The sequence below is a fragment of the Salvelinus alpinus genome, chromosome 1 (assembly GCF_045679555.1).
Source record: "Salvelinus alpinus chromosome 1, SLU_Salpinus.1, whole genome shotgun sequence".
Classification (NCBI taxonomy): domain Eukaryota; kingdom Metazoa; phylum Chordata; class Actinopteri; order Salmoniformes; family Salmonidae; genus Salvelinus; species Salvelinus alpinus.
The window spans coordinates 53,718,100-53,743,329 of NC_092086.1; the positions used below are offsets into that span (position 1 = coordinate 53,718,100).

Genomic DNA, 25,230 nt, shown 5'->3' on the forward strand with positions numbered 1-25,230 from the left:
ACGTTTGAACATCTTGGCCATGTACTGTTATAATTTCAACCCAGCACAACCAGAAGAGGACTGGCCACCCCTCAGAGCCTGTTTCCTCTCTAGGTTTCTTCCTATGTTCCTGCCTTTGTAGCGAGTTTTTCCTAGCCACCATGTTTCTATATCTGCATTACCTGCTGTTTGGGGTTTTAGGCTGGGTTTCTATATCGCACTCTGTGACATCAGCTGATGTAAAAGGGATTTATAAATGAATTAAATTGATTGATCTGCTTTCAATCCACCTTCATGGAGAAGCTAAACCAGTACACTCCAATACTGTTCTACTTGAGGAGGTTGTTGAACCAAATGGGCAGGAAAGGCTACAAAGGCCCTATCCCAAATCTTTCCCTAAACCCTACGCACTTGTGAAGATCTGAGAGGATTTGGTTTGTATACACAAAATGGTGTAACTACAACCTAGGGAGGCAAGGTGTAATTATCAGATTGATAACAGCTGTCCAATCTTCTCAGTTCTCCACAAGTGCAGTGTCCCGTTTGGGTGATTTAAAAAATATATATATTTCACCTTTATTTAACCAGGTAGGCTAGTTAAGAACAAGTTCTCATTTACAACTGCGACCTGGCCAAGAAAAAGCAAAGCAGCGCGACACAAACAACAACAGAGTTACACATGGAATAAACAAACATACAGTCAATAACACAATAGAAAAACTATATATACAGTGTGTGCAAATGAGGTAAGGCAATAAATAGGCCATAGTGGCGAAATAATTACAATTTAGCAAGTAAACACTGGAGTGATAGATGTGCAAAAAGATACTGGGGTGCAAAGGAGCAAAAAATTAAATTAATAATAACAGCATGAGGATGAGGTATTTGGATGGGCTATTTACAGATGGGCTATTTACAGATGGGCTATGTACAGGTGCAGTGATCTGCGAGCTGCTCTGACAGCTGGTGCTTGAAGTTTGTGAGGGAGAAATTAGTCTCCAGCTTCAGTGATATTTGCAATTCGTTCCAGTCATTGGCAGCAGAGAACTGGAAGGAAAGGCGGCCAAATAGGAAATGGGGGGTGACCAGTGAAATATACCTTCTGGAGCGCGTGCTACGAGTGGTTGCTGCTATGGTGACCAGTGAGCGGAGAAGGCGGGGCTTTACCTAGCAAAGACTTAGAGGACCTGGAGCCAGTGGGTTTGGCGACAAATATGAAGCGAGGGCCAGCAAACGAGAGCATACAGGTCACAGTGGCGGGTAGTGTATGGGGCTTTGGTGACAAAACGGATGGCACTGATAGACTGCATCCAATTTGCTAAGTAGAGTGTTGGAGGCTATTTTGTAAATGACATCGCCGGAGTCAAGGATCGGTAGGATAGTTAGTTTTACGAGGGTATGTTTGGCAGCATGAGTGAAGGATGCTTTGTTGCGAAATAGGAAGCTGATTCTAGATTACATTTTTGATTGGAGATGCTTAATGTGACTATGGAAGGAGAGTTTACAGTCTAACCAGACACCTAGGTATTTGTAGTTGCCCACATATTCTAAGTCAGAACCGTCCAGAGTAGTGATACTGGACGGGTGGGCAGGTGCGGGCAGCGATCGGTTGAAGAGCATGCATTTAGTTGTACTTGCATTTAAGAGCAGTTGGAGGCCACGGAAGGAGAGTTGTATGGCGTTGAAGCTCGTCTGGAGGTTAGTTAAGACAGTGTACAAAGAAGGGCCAGAAGTATACAGAATGGTGTCGTCTGCGTAGAGGTGGATAAGAGAATCACCAGCAGCAAGAGCGACATCATTGATATATACAGAGAAAAGAGTCGGCCTGAGAATTGAACCCTGTGGCACCCCCATAGAGAGTGCCAGAGGTCCGGACAACAGGCCCTCCAATTTGACACACTGAACTCTGTCTAAGAAGTAGTTGGTGACCCAGGCGAGGCAGTCGTTTGAGAAACCAAGGCTGTTGAGTCTGACGATAAGAATGTGGTGATTGACAGAGTCAAAAGCCTTGGCCAGGTCAAAAAATACAGCTGCACAGTATTGTCTCTTATCGATGGCGGTTATGATATCGTTTAGGACCTTAAGTGTGGCTGAGGTGCACCCATGACCAGCTCGGAAACCAGATTGCATAGCGGAGAAGGTACGGTGGGATTCAAAATGGTCGGTGATCTGTTTGTTAACTTGGCGTTCAAAGACCTTAGAAAGGCAGGGTAGGATTAGATATAGGTCTGTAGCAGTTTGGGTCTAGAGTGTCTCCCCCTTTGAAGAGAGGGATGACTTTGGCAGCATTCCAATCGTTGGGGATCTCAGATGATACGAAAGAGAGGTTGAACATGCTAGTAATAGGGGTTGCAACAATTTCGGCGGATCATTTTAGAAAGAGAGGGTCCAGATTGTCTATCCCAGCTGATTTGTAGGGGTCCAGATTTTGCAGCTTTTTCAGAACATCAACTATCTGGATTTGGGTGAAGACGAAAGGCTTGGGCAAACCTTTTGGGCAAGTTGCTGTGAGGGGTGCAGGGCTGTTGACCGGGGTAGCCAGGTGGAAAGCATGGCCAGCCGTTGAAAAATGCTTAGTGAAATTCTCAATCATCGTGGATTTATCGGTGGTGACAGTGTTTCCTAGCCTCAGTGCAGTGGGCAGCTGGGAGGAGGTACTATTTTTCGACAGTGTCCCAGAACGTTTTGGAGTTTGTGCTACAGGATGCACATTTGTTTGAAAAGGCTAGCCTTTGCTTTCCTAACTGCCTGTGTATATTGGTTCCTAACCTCCCTGAGAAGTTGCATATCGCGGGGGCTATTCGATGCCAATATAGTACGCCACAGGATGCTTTTGTACTGGTCAAGTGCAGTCAGGTCTGGAGTGAACCAAGGGCTATATCTGTTCCTGGTTCTACATGTTTTTTTTGAATGGGGCATGCTTATTTAAAATGGTGAGGAAAGCACTTTTTAAAGAACAACCAGGCGTCCTCTACTGATGGAATAAGGTTAATATCCTTCCAGGATGCCTGGCCCAGGTCGATTAGAAAGGCCTGCTCGCTGAAGTGTTTTAGGGAGCGTTTGACAGTGATGAGGGGTGGTCGTTTGACCGCAGACCCATTACAGACGCAGGTAATGAGGCAGTGATCGCTGAGATCCTGGTTAAAGACAGCAGAGGTGTATTTGGAGAGCAGGTTGGTTAGAATATCTATGAGGGTGCTCTTGTTTAAGGATTTGGGGTTGTACCTGGTAGGTTCATTGATAATTTTTGTGAGATTGAGGGCATCAAATCAAAGTTTATTTGTCACGTGCGCTGAATATAACAGATGTAGACCTTACAGTGAAATGCTTACTTACAAGCTCTAACCAATAGTGCAAAACATTTATTAGGTGAACAATAGGTAGGTAAAGAAATAAAACAGTAAAAAGACTATATACAGTAGTGAGGCAATAAAAGTAGCGAGGCTACATACAGACACTGGTTAGTCAGGCTGATTGAGGAAGTATGTACATGTAGATATGGTTAAAGGGACTATGCATATATGATGAACAGAGTGTAGCAGTAGCGTAAAAGAGGGGTTGGCGGGTGGAACACAATGCAGATAGCCAATGTGCGGGAGCACTGGTTGGTCAACCCAATTGAGGTATTATGTACATGATTGTTTAGTTAAAGTGACTATGCATATATGATAAACAGAGAGTAGCAGCAGCGTAAAAAGAGGGGTTGGGGGGGCAGACAATGCAAATAGTCCGGGTAGCCATTTGATTACCTGTTCAGGAGTCTTATGGCTTGGGGGTAAAAACTGTTGAGAAGCCTTTTTGTCCTAGACTTGGCACTCCGGTACCGCTTGCCATGCGGCCATAAAGCTTAGATTGTAGGATGGCCGGGGTGTTAAGCATGTCCCAGTTTAGGTCAGCTAACAGCACGAGCTCTGAAGATAGATGGGGGGCAATCAATTCACATATGGTGTCCAGGGCACAGCTGGGGGCAGAATGTGGTCTATAGCAAGCGGCAACGGTGAGAGACTTGTTTCTGGAAAGGTGGATTTTTAAAAGTAGAAGCTCAAATTATTTGGGCACAGACCTGGATAGTAAGACAGAACTCTGCAGGCTATCTCTGCAGTAGATTGCAACTCTGCCCCCTTTGGCAGTTCTCTCTTGTCGGGAAATGTTATAGTTAGAGATAGAAATTTCAGGGGTTTTGGTGGTTTTCCTAAGCCCGGATTCAGACACGGCTAGGGCATCCGGGTTGGCAGAGTGTGCTAAACCAGTGAATAAAACAAACTTAGGGAGGAAGCTTCTAATGTTAACATGCATGAAACCAAGGCTTTTACGGTTACAGAAGTCAAGAAATGAGAGAGCCTGGGGAATGGGAGTGGATTTAGGCACTGCAGGGCCTGGATAAACCTCTACATCACTAGAGGAACAGAGTAGTATAAGGGTATGGCTAAAGGCTATTAGAACTGGTTGTCTAGTACCTTCGGGAACAGAGAGTAAAAGGAGCAGGTTTCTGGGCGTGGTAGAATAGATTCAAGGCATAATGTACAGACAAAGGTATGGTAGGATGTGAATACAGTGGCGGTAAACCTAGGCAGTGAGTGACGATGAGAGAGGTGTTGTCTCTAGAGACACCATTTAAAGCAGGTGAGGTCACCATGTGTGGGAGGTGGAACAAAAGGGTTAGCTAAGGCATATTGAGCAGGGCTTGGGGCTCTACAGTGAAATAAGGCAATAATCACTAACAAAAACAGCAATGGACAAGGCATATTGACATTAGGGAGAGGCATGCGTAGCCGAGTGATCATAGAGGTCCAGTGGGTAGCTAGGCGGGCTGGAGACTAGATGATTCAGACAGCTAGCGGGCCGGGGCTAGTAGGCTAGCAAAAGGGCCTAAGAGTGACGTCGCAGCGGAAGAAGTCTGTTGTAGCCCCCTCGTGCGTTTACGTCGGCAGACTTGTCATGATGGCTCAGCAGGGCTCCGTGTAGTAAAAGGGTCCAGGCCAAATGGCAAAATAGGTATAGTAGCCCAAGAAATTGGCTGACGGACCTCTTCAGCTAACAGTCCGATATGCTCTAGACAGCTAGCGAGCCGCGGCTAGCAGATGGTCATTCAGGAGACGTCGCGATGGAGGAGCTTGTTTTAAAACCCCCTCGGGCGGATTACGGCGATAGTCCAGTCGTGATGAATCGGCGGGGCTCCGTATCGGCAGTAAAAGGGGTCCAGGCCAATTGGCAAAATAGGTATTGTAGCCCAAGGAGTGGGTGATGATAATCTTCATCTAGCTGGGAAATGGGGCTAGCATAGGCTAGCTCCAGGCTAATTGGTGCTTGCTTCGGGACAGCGATGTTAGCCAGGAGTAGCCACTCGGATAGCAGCAAGCTAGCTGCGATAATCCAGGTGAAAAGGTTCCGAGCTTGCAGTAGGAGTCCAGAGATATGGAGAAAAAGAAGTCCGATATGCTCTGGGTTGAATCGCGCTGTGGAGACTGACAGGAGTTGTCCGGGCTAAAGGTTATCTGATGACCGCTAGCAGTGGCTAGCTGACTACTAGCTAGCTGTTAGCTGGCTAGCTTCTTTTGGGGATTCCAGTTCTAAAGTAAAGAAAATTGCAGATCCATACCACATTGGGTGAGGCGGGTTCCAGGAGAGTATGTTGAGGTTAAGAAAAATATTTAAAAAAATATATGCGAAGATAGATAAAAGATGTAAAGATATATACACGGGACACGACTAGACGAACACAAGACGCCTGACTGCTACGCCATCTTGGATGTTTTTTTTTGTTGATGCGTTGGTATCGGGCCTAAATTTGCCTGCTCATATTTGCTTAAAATCACATGAACATTATTACAACATTAACATTCATTAAAACCATGTATCTTTTTTTATAACACATGACATTTTCACATATGTTGATTTTTGGGAAGCTGCTAGAAGACAAATGAGGTTGAAAAGTGATAATTTCCCTTTTGTTGACTTTGCCACTGAAACGTAATTATTTTGCCAGTTGTTTTCTCTTGCAGAAACACATTGCAATTAAAATAAAAAATCTGCAATGAAAGTGAAGTTTCAAAGGTCCTCTGATGTTTGTTACTTTTATGCATATTCCCATGTAGGTGTTGTTTCATCAAACAACTAATTTTGAGTAAATTATCCAGAGTAAATTGAGATTCAATTTACAATAACAGTTCTGTAAATTATCAAATTAAGTTAAATCTAACCAATTTGAGATGTTGTAAGTAGTTTGCACTTAATATGTTGTTAATGAACTTTTACTTGGTACTCATCCCGGATCCGGGAGCACCCTCATCAGTAAAAAGCTGACTAGCATAGCCTAGCATAGCGCCACAAGTAAATACTAGCATCTAAATATCATGAAATCAAGTCCAAGACACCAAATGAAAGATACACATCTTGTGAATCCAGCCATCATTTCTGATTTTTAAAATGTTTTACAGGGAAGACATAATGTATTTCTATTAGCTAACCACCATAGCAGACACAACTTTTTTTTCTCCACCATTTTTTTCCTGCATAGGTAGCTATCGCAAATTCGACCAAATAAAGATATAAATAGTCACTAACCAAGAAACAACTTCATCAGATGACAGTCTGATAACATATTTATTTTATAGCATATGTTTTGTTAGAAAAATGTGCATATTTCAGGTATAAATCACAGTTCTACATTGCAGCTGCAATCTGAAATAGCGCCGAAGCAGCCAGAATAATTACAGAGACCAACGTCAAATACCTAAATACTCATCATAAAACATTTCTGAAAAATACACAGCGTACAGCAAATGAAAGACCAACATCTTGTGAATCCAGCCAATGTTTCAGATTTTTTAAGTGTTTTACAGCGAAAACACAATATAGCATTATATTAGCTTACCACAATAGCCAGAAACACAAGCCATTTACCAGCAGCAAAGGTTAGCGATCGTAACAAACCAGCAAAAGATATATAATTTTTGACTAACCTTCATAAACTTCATCAGATGACAGTCCTGTAACATCATATTACACAATGCATATAGGGTTTGTTCGAAAATGTGCATATGTAGCGGCACAAATCGTGGTTATACAATGTGAATAGTAGCCAAACTTAAAGCAATCTGTCCGGCGCCATCTTGGAGAGGCACCTAATCTAATCAATAACTAATTGTAAACTTGACTAAAAAATACAGGTTGGACAGCAAATGAAAGATACATTAGTTCTTAATGCAATCGCCGTGTTAGATTTCTAAAAATAACTTCAGTACGACATCCAGCTTAGGTTATGGCGAGAGTGCGCCCAGAATCTGGTCGCTAACTAATAGCACACATGTTCGACAGATATATGAAATTACATCATAAATGTTTCCTACTTTTTGCTGATCTTCCATCAGAATCTTGTACAAGGGGTCCTTTGTCCAGAACAATCGTCTTTTGGTTGAAAGATGTCCTCTTCTCCTGTAGAATTAGCAGCTAACGCTAGCCATGTGCCGGAGAGGTGTCCAACTCGCGATAACGCGTGACAAAGAAATTCCAGAAAATCGCAATAAACTGATATAAACTGCTATAAGTCGGTTTAAATTAACTACCTTATGAAGTTAAGACAAAAATCAAATTAAATCAGAGCCGGAGATATAGAACTTCTAAAACGAAAGCTTTTCAGGACGCCATGCTGATGTCCCTCCTGCGTCAGGCCCCCCGTTGAAAAGGCCGGACCTTCCGTTCCAAGAGCTTTTATATTGCCCCAGATGGTGCAATCCACTCCATTCAAATTCTCACCGCTTACTGACATCTAGGGGAAGGCGTATGCAGTGCATGTAGCCCCATAGTTTACATGGGAATTTATAAACTGACCCTGGAACAGAAACCTCGATTTCAGAAATCTCACTTCCTGACAGGAAGTGTGCTGCAGAATGAGTTCTGTTTCACTCAGAGAAATAATTCTAACGGTTTTAGAAACTAGAGAGTGTTTTCTATCCAATAGTAATAATAATATGCATATTGTACGAGCAAGAATTGAGTACGAGGCAGTTTAATTTGGGAACGATATTTTACAAAGTTGAAACAGCACCCCCTATATTGACAAGAGTATTAATGAAACCCTAAAAGCAAAGTATATTATACATAAAAAATACCTCATGTTGGAAATTGAAAAAAGCTGATATAAACAGTTGCTTCAATCGTGTTAAGTTTGTTTATGCTGTATCCAGTGCATATTGTAACGGCTGTCGTAGTCGTTCTCCTCCTCAGACGAGGAGGAGCATGGATCGGACCAAGATGCGGATTGGTAAGTATTCATGATTTAATGGAAAACCAACAAACACTACAAATTAACAAAACAACAAACGTGACTAACCTGAAACAGTCCTGTGTGGCCCAAACACTGACACAAGAAACAAACACCCACACCACACAAGTGAAACCCAGGCTGCCTTAGTATGACTCTCAATCAGGGACAACGATTGACAGCTGTCTCTGATTGAGAATCATACCAGGCCGAACACAAACTCCCAACATAGAAATACAAACATAGACAACCCACCCAACTCACGCCCTGACCAACTAAAATGAATACAAAACAAAGGAAAACAGGTCAGGAACGTGACACATATAAACGTTGATTTGTTTTGATGTGGCGCATAAGCCTAAGTGTCACAAGCGTGGGAGATGATTATAAATCAACTGTCACAAGCTACTTAGTTGATTTATTGAATCTCCCACCGCCCAGTCCCTAGCCACGTTTTTCCTTACTGTGATATCAGATAGGATCTGTATGGCTTGCATGGCCTGTTTACAATGAGATAGTTTAGATGGTTTTAAACTCCAGCAACAGAAGCTGCAGTGAATTTGACATTACCTAACTGACAACCATCTGTCAGTAAGTTATTGTAAAATGCACAGTAACCTAATGGCCAGTAACTGCTAGTAACTTACTTTGTTTTTTACATTCGCTTACACACTAATAGTGATACTTGAGGCACACTCAGTGAAACCATTATCTCATGTACCTAATCTTCAGATCAATTCTGCAAAACTGCAAGCCCTTTATCTGCTTTACACTCAGTTTGCATTTGTAAAACACACTTTTTGCAAAACACTAACCACAGTTCTCTACATTAGACACATAATTCAAAACTAACAGGTCTTGTGTTTCGTTTGGAAAACACTGCCATTCCAAATGCCACACTCATTTACCGATTACCTGCACCCAGTGCTCACGTGTGAAAACACATAGCTATTTTCTACACTTAGAAATCAAAGCTTGAGCGCTGTAAATAGGCTTCAGGTTGGCTTTCTTGATTTGGACAACAATGGAGGCCAATTTTGGCGGGAGAGAGTTAGAGGAAGAGGAGTGAGAGTAAGAGGGGGAATCGGACGAGGACAAGTTGGAGGACGAGGAGGAGGACAAGGACAAGCCTATTTGTTTATCTTCTACTATATTTGTTTTGTCTGTTACTGTTCATCCTGAAATCTGGATGAAAATACAATGTTTTGAGAAAGAAATACATAATTTCCCCCCTTGTATTTCTGTTTATAGTGTAAATATATGCATACATACTGTATATATTTATGCACATACATGTACGTGTGAGTGCTATGACAAACTCTACTACCTCTGTTAGCCAAAATACAAAGTATACAAGCATTGGACACGATTTTGGTTCGTTTAGCGCCCATAATGAAATTCTTCAGAAAATTGGCGTGACTTTACAACGTTTTCAGATTTGCAGTCGAAGTCAGAGGAGAACAGATACAAATTCACTTTTCAAATAAGTTAAGTTACTTTGACTGACAATTTGTTAGCTAATCTATCCTTACGAACTGCATAACATATCCTTACAGCAGTATGTACCGATATGTTAGCTACCTATCGTTAGTTGGCTACTAATACAGCGAATTTGCCAGTATATTAACTACATACTATCTAACTAACCAATGTTTATTGACTTGATTATTCACGTCATTCTTAGGTTAGCTAAGTGGTATAGTTGTTGTGCGTTCTAAATGAACATTGTTAATTCGGGTACGTTCGTAAATACGCTCTGACTATCTACTCCGATTTCAGAGCACTCTCATCTGAGTGTGCCAGAGCGCAGAATAACTTGATTAATTTACGAATGCTCAACACCCGTTGAATATGTCCTGTGTCAATAAACATTGGCAGAAAGGCATAATTAAATTGTTGCCAGCACCACAGTTATAGTCACTAACGCTCTGGATAACATGAGAACAGCCTAACCAGCTCTACTAGGGCGAGTAAAATGGTCAGAGTGAGGTGTTCTCTCATTTGTGTCTGGAAGTAGCTAGCAAGCTATCCAACGTTAGCCAGTTAGCTTGGGCGCTTGACTGCTGTTGTGAGGTCAGAACACTCGGATCAAACCTACTCCTCGGACAGAGTGTCCAGTGTGAGCGTTAAACACTCAGAATGAACAAACGGACAATCTGACAACGCTCTGAATTTACAAACACACTGCGAGCGCACTTTGGTACTCTAGATTGAATTTACGAACACACCCAAAGTCATAAGATGTCTAGCTAAATAGCAAGAAATTGCATAGCAACAGCATCAACTTCCGGTAGACAGGTGTAGCGCTAGTATGCTTAACTGAAAGGATACCGTTCTTTTACAGTATACTAAAATTAACTTAAAGTATTTGGTATATACTCATTAATTAAGTATGTAGAATACTTAAGTGGTAATGCCTAAGAAGCTGGTGTTTGGAGGATATATTGGCATGGTGTTACCGTTTGTTTTCAACATACAGTATTCAAATAATGATTGACATATTTTCATTAAAAACGTTTTTTGATTAATTTATTCATACTATTTCATCCTTCCACAAGATATAGTCCCGACACAAATCTACGATTGCTACCCAAGCCGGCTGGTCATTCATTCTATCGGTTCGGTTGCGAGAGACGCGACCCAGCAATGTCAGTCTTTTTGTTCTGTATCTATGGTCGTTCGTTCTAAATGTTTCATTACTATAGTGGCTGGCAATGTTCTTTTCCCTTGCTTGCTAGCTAGCCAACTACCGCTAACTTTCATTAACGTCAAAAAGTGCAGGCAGAATAACAACAAAGTAGCTGCATTTGCATTTGTTAAAGCTGCTTTCAAGTGACATTTATTAAATGGATTCACGTGCAAGGCGTAACTAACATTAACAAAGCATTATTCTAAGCATGATCAGAAAGCGAGAGAAATCATAGCCTGAAAGGCCATGCCCCAAAAGTCCACAGCAGGGACAAAAATGAGAAAGAACAATGAATCTTAGACCCTTTTCTAAGCATCTGAGTTGTTTGGATTCACAATCTGAGTTGGTGACCAATAGAGTGACTATAAAGTTAACCTCCAATCAGATATCACTTACAGTACATGACGTCACCTCTGCCTCTCAGAGGTGAGACAATGGAGGTTGGCAAGATCAAAACAGAGAATGCTGAATTCCTAAGACAACACAGAGGACATTCTTACAGAGGTGACTCACAGATGTAATCACAGCCAAAGGTGTTTCTAACATGTATTGACTCAGTGTGTTCTTTAAGTTTGACATTACAGAGTATTTATTGTAGATTGACAAAACAAATTAATTAAAATGATTTTAATCCCACTTTGTAACACAATAAAATTTGAAGAAATCCAAGGGTTAGGAACACTTTTGCAAGGCACTGTATTTTAGACCAGGGCTCTCCAACCCTGTTCCTGGAGAGCCTCCCTCCTGTAGGTTTTCACTCTAACCCCAGTTGTAACTTGATTCAGTTTATCAACCAGCTAATTCTTAGAATCCGGTGTGCGACAGTATACTAGCTTTGGAGTGAAAATCTACAAAACATTAGCTTTCCAGGAACTATGTTGAAGAGCCTTGTTTTAAACTATGCCCCCAAATTATGCTATTGAGTCCCCGCCAGCACATTGCTCCACCTACGTTTTAAACATTGACTATGTTGGGAAGAAAAATTTACCATTATACTAGATTTTGCGCACATGTACCCTTAAAGGTACTGACCTGTACCATGTGAGGACCTAAAAGTGTGTGCCACAAGTTCATATGACTATACTACACTTGTAATTTACATAATTCAATGAAAACCCACAGTTCTCATTCACACTCGCTCGCTCAAGCGCTAAAGCACCAGACAGAATACATGTCCTATTACTGCAGGTCCAACAACTGCGACATTCAAATATACCAACATTTATTTGAAATGCAGCCATACACATCAACAGTCGTTGTTTTATATAGCTTATTAATAACACAAGATAAACTATAGCCTATCAAAACTAATTTCCTTTTAGAAAATATCTCTTTATTTTTAGAATCAAATCCTCCTGCCGCTGGATTGTTTTTCAAATTAAGATATCACATCTCTAACAACATCACTGGGTTTTGTCAGGAGCACTATGGTGAATATGTCTTATGAATAAGTTACTCATAACAACAGACATAACATTGTCCCCTCCTATTCTAGTTCTGTAATGATGGGCTTTTATTTGGGAAAATACTTATGAATGATAATGAATAAATGTGTTATGAAGGTATACTACAGTACTTACAAAGGTGTTATAACTGGTTTCATTAAGTTGAACTACGTTGACTTGAGCGAGGGAGCGAGAATGAGAATTGCTTGTTTTCATTGGATTGATGTAAATGACGAGTCTCATTTGAATTTCCTGCAGCACAGAAATATGATCTGTGACAACAGAGTGATCAAACTAGAAAATGACATGAAATGTTTTATGTAAACCTCTTTCAAGATTAGATAATATGTGCATACAACACAAAATCAATAAATTATATCATATTATTGTTGTATAGGGTGAAGAAATGGCCTAATACATTGGCTACAGTTACTGCTACTATTATAATACATTGACAAATAAAAAATTAAGAAAAGAGAAATGCATTTTAGGCAATGCTGATATTATATTTCAACACCAGATATTGATAAATCATTTATGTAATTTTAGTTTTCAAGAGGTATGTTATATCTTAAATCTCATTTCTTAAATCCATCCAACCCATAACAGATTAGAACATACTCACATTCAAGAAATATATCTAAAAAATGACATCTCAGAGCTCTTAGAAACTAATATGAAAATCTATCACAAAAGCCCCTCATTTAATACCAGAAAAAAGAATAAACTGGAAGTAATGTCAAAATGGTTTACATACCCCAGAAGGAAGAATGTTCCAGCAATGAAAAGCAGAACACATGGCTTAATAAAGCGCATTGTTCCTCCAATATTGTCACAAAAGGATTTAGTTGATCCTATTAATACTGGTCACAAGTACGACAGTAGATAAATCGATCACCAGTAATGTAAATCAATCCTTGTCTGGATTTAGGACCCAGTAAAATATGTTTGATATCAGTTTAAACTGGTGGGACAGGCAAAATGTGTGTGTGTATGCATTTTGTGTAGCCTATAATGAGGGAGCGGTTGATGTTGTGGCTGTGCTTCCTCCTTTGGCTCTTTCCTTTTTTCGTTCTCTTTGGGTGATTCCCAAATAACTCCCTTCCCCTCACCCCTTCATTTACACGTTCATGCATGCCTCTTTGTCATATGCAGAAGCAGGGTGGGGTTAGCAGGAGGCTGGATTTAGGAACACACGGACAACACAGAGTGCGCAGACAGGCGTGTAAAGGCCAGCACGGGAGAGATGAACAGAGGCAGCTGCTGTCTGTGTTGCTTCTGTTCATATAATCTCAGACATAAATTACTGCAGTTTAAGACCATCCATAGAAGGTACTATAAGCTAGTTAAACTGAATATCTTGCACTTCAGTATTCTTCTGGAGTTGTAAAACACACAAAAGGGGACATAATTGTATGTGTTATGGTCTTGTGAAGGTTGGCTTAATTCTGGCAAAGACGATGTCTACAGATTCTCCCTGTTTTTGTTTTCTTGGAAATGTTGATACTGGAGACCGTTATCAGAAGAAACTGTGTAACCTGGCATTTATAGAGGCTAATAAATGCATTTATAGCGGCTAATAAATGCATTTCTATTCATTTGCAGGTTGGTTATCCTCCCACAATGTCACAATGGATGGCAGAAATGTCAAGTTATGTATCACTAAATTAAATGTATTACAAGATTAAGGGTACACTGTGCAACTTTCATAAGGTCTGGATTCCTTATATGGAATAATGTATGACAAAAGGAGTCTGTATTGAAAACATGCCCAGGTCAGGGGAGATACCTATTTAGGCAATCCTTAGCTGCTGGACTGCTCAGTCCTGGCCCTGTGGGTCTGCCGTACTGTTGGTTGTCACTCTGGCCTTGGCCTAATAGACCTGAAACCAATAATGAACGTTTCCTAAAGCTGAGTGGGGTGTGTTGTGATGGGGCGCTGCAGGGCCGTGCACCCCTAGAGACAGGATGGGGTGACCCAGCCACAGTGTATGCAAGTAAAAAGAGCTTTGCAGTATATGGAGGATGCACTGTTTCTGTGTGTTAATGAGTAGGAGGTTTATGTGTGTTTTTATTAAACTTTTGATTTCCAAACCTTTGAGACGTGGGAAGGAAGAAAAAAGATGGGAAGGAAGTTGTGTTGGGGAGAGAGTTGAGTTATTGACTAGACTGGTAGTGGTGCAGGCGGCTCGGGCTAGCTTGGCGGCTCGGGCTGAAATTTGATATAGAAGATGTCTTAATAACGACAATCAAAAGTTAAGTCTTTGTTTGTAAGAGTTGTTCATTTGTTACGCTGTTGGTTAAAGCTGTAACACAATATTGATTATTGAATTATCATTGATCTAGTTCAGTCTTATCAATCAATTAAACATATTCAATAACGATCTCTTTGTCATGCCCTGACCTTAGAGAGCTTTTTTATGTCTCTATTTGGTTTGGTCAGGGTGTGATTTGGGGTGGGCATTCTATGTTTTGTTTTCTATGTTTCTTTATTTCTATGTTTTGGCTGGGTATGGTTCTCAATCAGGGACAGCTGTCTATCGTTGTCTCTGATTGGGAACCATACTTAGGTATCCCTTTTCCCTCCTTTCAGTGTGGGAAGTTGTCTTTGTTTGTGGCACTATAGCCCTTAAGCTTCACGGTTGTTTTTCATTTGTTGTTTTGTTGGCGACATTTGAAATAAAAAGAACTCCGCTCACCACGCTGCACCTTGGTCTTCTTCCAGCATCGTCCGTGACAGAACTTCCCAACTAAAAAGGACCAAGCAGCTTGGTAAAAAGGAGGACTGGACATGGGATGACATCCTGGACGGCAAAGGATCCTGGACATGGGAGGAGATCCTGGCCGGAAGGGATCGCCTTCCATGGGAACAGGTGGAAGCAGCCAGGAAGGCGGAGGCAGCTGGTAAAGGGGCCCATCGTTACGAGGGAACACGGCTGGCAAGGAAGCCCGAGAGGCAGCCCCCCCCAAAAAAAAAATTAATTGGGGGGCACACGGGGAGATTGTCGGAGTCGGGTTATAGACCTGAGCCAACTCCCCGTGCTTACCGTGGCGAGCGTCGTACTGGTCAGGATGTTTTTCGTTTGTTGTTTTGTTGGTGACATTTTAAGAAGAGAAATGTACGCTTACCACGCTGCACCTTGGTCTTCTTCCAGCATCGGCCGTGACACTCTTACCTAGCTTGATGACTGTGTGCATTTTTGCTTCCTTTTTGTATTTCCAAATACACACGGGTATAAGGGCCATGGGTCATATTAGATTGTGTAGAAATTCAGGTAATGAGCTCAAGACGTCCCAAAAAATGCGAAGACCCCAGACCCCCTGCCAAGTTATGTCCCCCCACTTCTGAACCAGAGTTGCGCCCATGTGCACAAGTGTCCCAAAGCTGAGGGAGTGAAATTATGGAGGGTGTAGGGGCTGATTAGACCCTCCGATAGCCACTTTGATGAGTCAGCTACATCGCCGGCTAGTGGTATAGATGCGGAAATGCGCTCAACTGTTACTGAGGTTTATATCTTGTAAAATGACAGGGGGTATTTGTTCATTTGAATTCCATGCTCGTTGTATTATTTAAATGTGGAACATGATTTACCTCATTCAAGTCAGTGTCCTGAAGTCAGTGTCCCGAAGTCAGGGTCCTGAAATCATTGGTCCACCCCTAGCCAGATGAGTCAGAAGGTCCACCTCAGGAGAAAAATTCTGGTTTAAAGCTAATTTCTTGTAAGGTGTATTGAGGATTCTTTTAAAGTTGAAAACAGACTCAAAATTCGACGACTTGATTAGAAGTTCATTTGAGATTATTTGGGCATGAAATGTAGAGTACGCTAACTTGGGGACATTGAATTACATTGGTTTATGTTAAGAAAAATCCTAATATTAATTACAGTGCCTTCGGAAAGTATTCAGACCCCTTGACTTTTCCCCCTCATCAATCTACACACAATACCCCATAACGACAAAGCAAAAACAGGTTTTTATCAATTTTAGCAAATGTATTACAAATAAAATACTGAAATACCTTATTTACATAAGTATTCAAACCCTTTGCTATGAGACACGAAACTGAGCTCAGATGCATCTTGTTTCCATTGATCATCTTTGAGATGTTTCTACAACTTGATTGGAGTCCAACTGTGGTAAATGTAATTGTTTGGACATGATTTGGAAAGGCACACACCTGTCGATATAAGATCTGTTGGGAATTTTCCAGTGCCTACACTGTTTTCTTCGAAGTAGTAAGCAGAATCAATATAGGGTTAACCATTAGACATATGTAAGCTGAATGTAAGCAGAATACTAAAAAAAAGTGTTAAACAAATCTAAATATATTTTACCTTTGAGATTCTTCAATGTCGCTACCCTTTGCTTTGATGACAGCTTTGCACACTGTTGGCATACTCTCATTCTGATCGAAACCTCCATTGACAATTCACAGCAAGCTCTACGAGACGAGCTTAATGATCCTATCAAACTGGATGATCTCATTAAGAGTAACGCTGACCAAGATTACGACCGAACTTGGAGAGGAAAATTAACAAGCATAAACGCGATTTGGAAGAAAATAACAGACTCATATACCTCTGGCAGAGATCCTTAGCACAATAAACCACAAGACAGGAAGAGACAAGCCGTTGACATACGCAGAGTCCCTCTGTCAGACCATCGATCGACAGACAGCGCAACCTATGGTTCCTCTACCAATGGTGAGCGTTGTTTCTACAACAGAGGGCAGGGACACCAGGAACAATGTCAGGGACATCGGGGGAAGAAGAAATCCACTGCCACCCCACGATACCTACCAATTGAGATCCAGGACGGACCCCAAGTCCAACAGGAGCCAATTGTCTTAAACTTATCAAGTAAGAGCCTGACACTAGCCCACCTTGGTGTTCTCAATAAGGGGTTATCATTTGTACCTACTACATACAATAATGACTTTGATGTCCAGATAGATCTATTCAAGTTTTTCCGTAATCTTTGATTGCGTAAGTTCTTTGAAAAGAGTGACAAGAGCATCATCAACATGTATTAAATGCAATTGATTGGACATGATTTGGAAAGGCACCTAACCCTAAGGTCACACAGTTGACAGTGTAACAATACTGCTAGTACGAACTCGAACCCAGGCACAGAGAAACACAGCAAGCAGAGGTATGGGTAAATCCAGAACTTTTACTTAGTCTTAACAGAAACAAGGCAACCACACAAGAGCACACCAATAAAACATGAAACCTAAGCAAAGATACAGGCCAACTGAGGAACCTAAATAACAAGGCAACCAGGTGAACAGAGAAGGTAATTTAACACAGGTGAATCCAAAAGGTAATAATCAGGGTAACCTGGAAACTAGAAAACAGGATAAGGGTGCCCTCCAGCGGTAACCTAAGGAAACAACAAGCAAATAACACAGAAACTGTGACAGACGGTGCATATTAGAGCAAATACCAAGCCCTTACAGTGAAGCATGGTGGTGGCAGCATCATGTTGTTGGGATGTTTTTCAGCAGAAGGGACTAGGAGACTAGTCAGGATCGAGGGAAAGATATACGGAGCAAAGTACAGAGAGATCTTTGATGAAAACCTGCTCCAGAGCGCTCAGGACTTCAGACTGGGGGCAAAGGTTCACCTTCCAACAGGACAACGGTCCTAAGCACACAGCCAAGGCAACGCAAGAGTGGCTTTGGGACAAATGCAAGGACACAATTAGCTTCGAAAAATGGCATTCCTGCGTATTTGTGTCAAGTAAAAAAAGTTAAGGCCTGCATATGTTTGCATATCTTTTTGTATTGCATAGGGTGTCAATGTGGCCAAAGCCACATTCCCTCTGCATGTGTGAGCAGATAACAACATACCATTAATACAATAGTGTATATAGTAGTATATAAAAGTAAGCAAGATATTCAAAGTATACAGGAGCTTTTCAACCAAACCATATCGCACATAATGTTGCACACTTGAATAATGCAAGATAGTCTGTAGAGCATATACAGATGGGCTATCTAAATAGTGTTACCCAATGCAAGGATTCACAAATGTGCAGACATTTTTACATTGTGTGCAGTAAAAAAAATGTGCTAATATAACAAAAATGCGGTGTACTGGTTTAAATTTTTGAATCAGCATGAGGCTTCGGAGAGCCATTCTCTTTATTCAATACGACTCAGTATGTGGTGTAGAAGTGTCCCAAACTACCTGGTTGATCTATTTAATCACCCTGCAGGCCAGCATGGCCTGTGCCATAAGATAGAAGAGATGGTTTGTAACTCAGCAATAGAGACCACAGGGTGAATGCAAAACATCAGGAAAAATTGTCACTCTGTTTTCCTCATCACTGCAAAAATCCTGTTTAAAGGCACAGTCAACTTAGTGTATGTAAACGTCTGACCCACTGGAATTGTGATACAGTGAATTATAAGTGAAATAATCTGTCTGTAAACAATTGTTGGAAAAATGACTCGTGTCATGCACAAAGTAGATGTTCTAACCGACTTGCCAAAACTATAGTTTGTTATCAAGAAATTTGTGGAGTGCTTGAAAAACAAGTTTTAATGACTCCAACCTAAGTGTATGTAAACTTCCGACTTCAACTGTACATCCAGGAGCAAATATTTTCATAAAAATCACACAATTTCCATCTGTTTGTAAAAGTAGTGGTTCTCATTATATAAATAATATTTATATATAAATTATATAAATGAATTAGCGAACATTTCTAAAAACCTGATTTTGCTTTGTCCAAATGGGGCATTGATGAGGGGAAAAAAAATATTTCATCAATTTTAGAATAAGGCTGTAACCTAACAAAATGTGGAAAATTCAAGGGGTCTGAATACTTTCTGAAGGCACTGTAACCTCTTTGAAATTGTTGCATGTTGCATTTATATTTTTGTTCATTATAGTTGATTCAGAGTTGCTTTTGGTATTTTAACCTGTTTGTCATGAACGCGTCTGGTGGGGATAGACAAAATCATCATGAGCACGCGGATGCATGCGCGGAACCGGTTTGGTTAGCGTGCAAAACGGTGACGTGTAACATTCTACCTGCTGACGAAATGCAGTGTTATGTAAAGCCAGTAGTTTTCAAAAGTGTAAGACTTTTGGGGTTTTCATTAGTATCCACAGCCACAAAGTCAAAATATTATGGCTATATCATAAAAAATGTGTTTATGTTTCTGCCTAGAAGGCCAGCATCCCGGAGTCACCCCTTCACGGTTGACGTTGAGACTGGTGTTTTGCACGGACTATTTACTGAAGCTGCCAATTGACAGACGTTTTTCCATACCACTGCATTTCGTCATCTATCCCCGTAGGTAGAACGCAACACGTCACATATTTAGATGGTTTGCTCAATTGTCGTGAATTCTGTTTTGTAGCCATCTTCTCACATGGTTTGGAACATAACTTTTATATACAGTAGCGGTGGCGAGCCGTCTTTCAGGGCAGAGCCCCACCAGTGATGAGACCCTACTTTTAGCAGAAATTAGGCTTTCCTGTTATGCATGTTATTTGGCATTAATATGTGTCCCATATCAGTTTGCAAACAATGTAAAAAACAACATATTTATCATTGACTTAATAAAGCCGCATACAAACAAGGTCTCTTTTTTGTTTTCTTGAGCTAGGCAACTCCAAAATGCAGGTGTTTCCGCCTAGCTCAGTGCTTTCTGTGGTAGTGGAGCAAGCCAGCAGAAATTACGTAGCGTTGCGCTGTGATTGGCTCAGTGTTCTGTCACTCATGGGGAGACTACGTCACCACCAAGTCTACGGGTAGAGCTTGAAATTTCAAGCCCCTTGGGTGCTGCCATGGAGTTACATTAGAAGTTCCCATCCAAGAAGGCTCAAGGTCATTGGCCACGAATAAAATTATATCAAAACACATTATATCTACAGTAGCTTTGATGGGACTGATGATGTCAACATCATACATTCAAAATCTTAGCCAGCAGTCATCATCATGAATCAAGTTGGCAATCTACTGGCAAATCCTATTTAATCCTTGTCATATGAAGAGAAATAATGAAGAGAAATAATAGATAAAAAGTATAGGTGCTCATCGGCCATTGGACATAAACATTAAACAGCAAGTTAGAAATCGCAAATTCAACAATGAGTAGTTTGGAAGAAATCAGTGGCTAACTGCAAGCATTGCAAAGCAATCATTAGCCTGCTATTCAGTGGAGTGGCTGTGTGATCCCAAGTCTAAGATTAAGGGTCTCTTTTCCTAGTTGAAATTTCAAAAATATTCAACATTGGCCATGCTGTTAATGAAGCATGATTTGTGCCGTGCTCAAAAAAACTGTTAACTCGGAACTGCAAAATCTGACGTTAGAGAGTTCAAGACAACTGGGAACTCGGCTACGACTGGGAAAATACGTTTTGAACATTCGTCCAACTCGGAATACTACATTTGGAACGCATGACTCTTTCTAGAGCTACGCCCTGAGGATCACTGACGTCATCACGATTCAACCATTTTTTTTCTCGAGTTCACGGTTGTCTTGAAAGCACCATAAATCGAGAGAATTCCAGACCTTTATTTTTTTATTTCACAATTATTTAACCAGGTAGGCTAGTTGAGAACAAGTTCTCATTTACAACTGCGACCTGGCCAAGATAAAGCAAAGCAGTGCGACACAAACAACAACACAGAGTTACACATGGAATAAACAAACATACAGTCAATAATACAATAGAGAAAAAGTCTATATACAGTGTGTGCAAATGAGGTAAGATAAAGGGAGGTAGGCAATAGTAGGCCATAGTGGCGAAATAATTACAATTTAGCAATTAAACACTGGAGTGATAGATGTGCAGAAGATTAATGTGCAAGTAGAGATACTGGGGTGCAAAGGAGCAATAAATAAATAAATAACAGTTTGGGGATAAGGTAGTTTGATGGGCTATTTACAGATGGGCTATGTACAGGTGCAGTGATCTGTGAGCTGCTCTGACAGCTGGTGCTTAAAGTTAGTGAGGGAGATATGGGTCTCCAGCTTCAGTGATTTTTGCAATTCGTTCCTGTCATTGGCAGGAGAGAACTGGAAGGAAAGGCGGCCAAAGGAGGAATTGGCTTTGGGGGTGACCAGTGAAATATACCTGCTGGAGCGCGTGCTACGCGCTGCTATGGTGACCAGTGAGCTGAGATAAAGCGGGGCTTAAACTAGCAAAGACTTATAGATGTCCTGGAGCCAGTGGGTTTGGCGACAAATATGAAGTGAGGGCCAGCCAACGAGAGCATTAAGGTCACAGTGGTGGGTAGTATATGGGGCTTTGGTGACAAAATGGATGGCACTGTGATAGACTGCATCCAATTTGCTGAGTAGTGTTGGATGCTATTTTGTAAATGACATCGCCGAAGTCAAGGATCGGCAGGATAGTCAGTTTTATGAGGGTATGTTTGGCAGCATGAGTGAAGGATGCTTTGTTGCGAAATAGGAAGCCGATTCGAGATTTCATTTTGGATTGGAGATGCTTAACATGAGTCTGGAAGGAGAGTTTACATTCTAACCAGACACCTAGGTATTTGTAGTTGTCCACATATTCTAAGTCAGAACCGTCCAAAGTAGTGATACTGGACGGGCGGGCAAGTGCGGGCAGCGATCGGTTGAAGAGCATGCATTTAGTTTTACTTGCATTTAAGAGCAGTTGGAGGCCACGGAAGGAGAATTGTATGGCATTGAAGCTCGTCTGGAGGTTAGTTAACACAGTGTCCAAAGAAGGGCCAGAAGTATACAGAATGGTGTCATCTGCGTAGAGGTGGATCAGAGGATCACCAGCAGCAAGAGCGACATCATTGATGTATACAGAGAAAATAGTCGGCCCGAGAATTGAACCCTGTGGCACCCCCATTGAGACTGCCAGAAGTCCAGACAACAGGCCCTCCGATTTGACACACTGAACTCTATCTGAGAAGTTGGTGTAGTTGGTGAACCAGGCGAGGCAGTAGTTTGAGAAACCAAGGCTGTTGAGTCTGCCGATAAGAATGTGGTGATTGACAGAGTCGAAAGCCTTGGCCAGGTCGAGGAATACAGCTGCACAGTATTATCTCTTATCGATGGCGGTTATGATATCGTTTAGGAGCTTGAGCGTGGCTGAGGTGCACCCATGACCAGCTCGGAAACCAGATTGCATAGCGGAGAAGGTACGGTGGGATTCGAAATGGTCGGTAATCTGTTTGTTAACTTGGCTTTCGAAGACCTTAGAAAGGCAGGGTAGGATAGATATAGGTCTGTAGCAGTTTGGGTCTAGAGTGTCTCCCCCTTTGAAGAGGGGATGACTGCGGCAGCTTTCCAATCTTTGGGGATCTCAGACGATACGAAAGAGAGGTTGAACAGGCTAGTAATAGAGGTTGCACCAAATTCGGCTGATATTTTTAGAAAGAGAGGGTCCAGATTTTCTAGCCCTGCTCATTTGTAGTGGTCCAGATTTTGCAGCTCTTTCAGAACATCAACTATGTAGATTTGGGTGAAGGAGAAATGGGAAACTTTGATGACAAAGTTTGATGACAGAATTTACCCACGAAAGACCGCTGTGCCACCTTCCTGTTCAAGTGAGCACAGCACAACAAGGTGAGCCCAAAAATGTATTGTATGCTGCTGCATAAATCATGTAATATGCCAGGGAGATATGTATATTGTAGCTAAGAAAGTAATACTAAGTGCATGTTGTGTAGTAAGCTGTTAGTAGCCCATGTGCCTCACCCTAATAATCTGGTCTATTTACCCTTCTTAATTTCGCCTACTGTTCTGACTTGGCGGTGCACTTGAAGCCTATAACCTTTTTCGGAGAAATGCAAACATTGAATATTGAAATATTTATCCTACGTTTCTGACTTGGTGTACAGGGAGAACACTGTAAGAATGGCCCATGTTCTGAATTCTGTCGCTGTACATTTCAAAAGTGCTAAACAAATAGTTATATTGACTATGTCTGTCCTAGCTTGCTCATTAATGTCTTAATCGAAAGTACAGATTGCCTCTTATCTGCTTCTTATCCCCTTATGTCATATGTGTACATCTCAATTGTCAGTTGAAAGCACTGATTCGCTGCCGGACAACGCTCCTTTGACAGCCAGGTGTAGCGGTGGTAAGGATTCACTCCACTTTTTATACATCCTGTAAACTGTGTATGTGACAAATTCAATTTAATTTGATTTTATTTGCTTTGATTTCATCTCCAAATGTATTCAACTTATATTTTAAAGCACACAGTTGAGAATGGCATTCAAGTGATTCATTCAGTAAATTAAGAATTATAAGCATCCATATCTTCTCTTGTCTAGCACTAACTGCTACAGTATATGTCCCCATACATGAATTTTAAGCATCCATCCTCTCTAAAAAATGTTGTCCTCACAACAGCACCTAAGGGGGAAGAATGTCCCCTGCTGGCCTGTTGACATCACTTCAAGCAGATCAGAAAATGTCAACTGTGTTTTATATGGGGTTGTCTCAATCAGATTACACTCTTACTTAAATATGACAGGCGAATTTCTTAGGAGATAGTGAGTATTGTAGATTATAATGCAGTTTTAGACTGTTTTTAATTTTGGGGCCTATAGCCAATAAAATATCCAGTAGGTATGAATCGTATTTATAGTAAGGTTTAGTTTATTGTCATGGTTGGCAGCTAAGCGCTGAATTGCATTGTACAGTTCATTTAAATAAATAAACAAATAATTACATAAACAAATCAATCATGTGATATATTCATAAAAATATATAAAGGTTATGTTCAAAACCATGTGAGAAGATGGCTACAAATAGAATGCAGGACAATTGAGCTAACCATCTTAAAAGGTGACGTGTAACGTTCTACCTACTGGGATAGATGACGAAATGCAGGGGTATGTAAAACCTGCTGTTATCGAAAGTGAAAGCGATTTACGGTTTTGTATTCACCGATGGCATCATCCCCCGCGACAAAGGTTGCTACTATCTGTTATTAGCAATTTATGCCACCCAAAACCCTTTTCCTAAACTTAACCTACTTCTCCCAACTTGCTTCGTTACTAATTGCTTTGTATCTAGCTGTAAATAAAAAATAAGGTCCACAAGAAATCGTTTGAACTACCTTTTTATATTCCAATGTCAATTTGTTTTACAACGAAATAATGAAATGCCATGGATGCTACATGTAGTACATTAAGATAACTGCAGTGGAGCAGCTGTGTGGAGTCCAACTATTATCATCATGTTCTTCTTTCTGTAACAGAGTAGCTGTGCAATTAGTTACACGTTCCATCCCCTGAGAGAGGGGATATAAACAGTATGCCTTTAAATGCTTATACTGTAGGCTATCATGCCTACTTAATAAAGGTAAAATTGAACTACAAATAATGTATAGGCTACTGTATTTAAAATGCATTGCGTGAAGAGCACTGTGTACCTGCCATTATATTATTCTCTGTTTTGATGACGTATTGGTACAAATAAGTATTTGCATAGCCCTTGCTTTGAGCAACATTCTTGCGCACACCTGCATACAGAAGACAAGAACGAAACATTTCGTCAGCAGCTTTGCAAGGTGAAGAGATGGAATTTTCAATGCTCTTTCAGTTTCCCTGTTTGGAATTTCCTTTTTTATAGCCTTAGGAAATGACATATGACCTCATCCATGATATTTCAATGAGAGAGACTATATAGTTAGGGCACGTAGCCCAACGTTAAGAAGTAGTGTTCAGGGATTTATCAACTTGACAGGACACATGGCAACTCTTAATATGTCCTTTGTGATACATCTTCTGTGTATAATTGTTTTTTACCCGGTTGTGTATGCTAAATGCAGTGACCGAAAAGTGCAAATATATTATCTTTCTCAAACTCGCCAGACCCTCAATGATCTTGCCGAGGTAGG

General features: G+C 41.0%; 1 protein-coding gene across 2 annotated transcripts in view; it reads right to left on the bottom strand.

Annotated features, from left to right (window-relative positions):
* LOC139580536 (globoside alpha-1,3-N-acetylgalactosaminyltransferase 1-like) overlaps window positions 1-13,431 on the bottom strand; it is a 34,035-nt gene extending 20,604 nt beyond the window's left edge. Inside the window, exon 1 of one of the 2 annotated variants that reach the window (XM_071409316.1) lies at window positions 13,134-13,431. In XM_071409316.1, coding sequence (XP_071265417.1) covers window positions 13,134-13,192 — 59 coding nt within the window. In that variant the 5' untranslated portion in view covers window positions 13,193-13,431. The remainder of the gene's footprint in view (window positions 1-13,133) is intronic. The other variant, XM_071409325.1, reaches the window with a different exon arrangement.
* Between the last annotated feature and the right edge of the window lie 11,799 nt (window positions 13,432-25,230).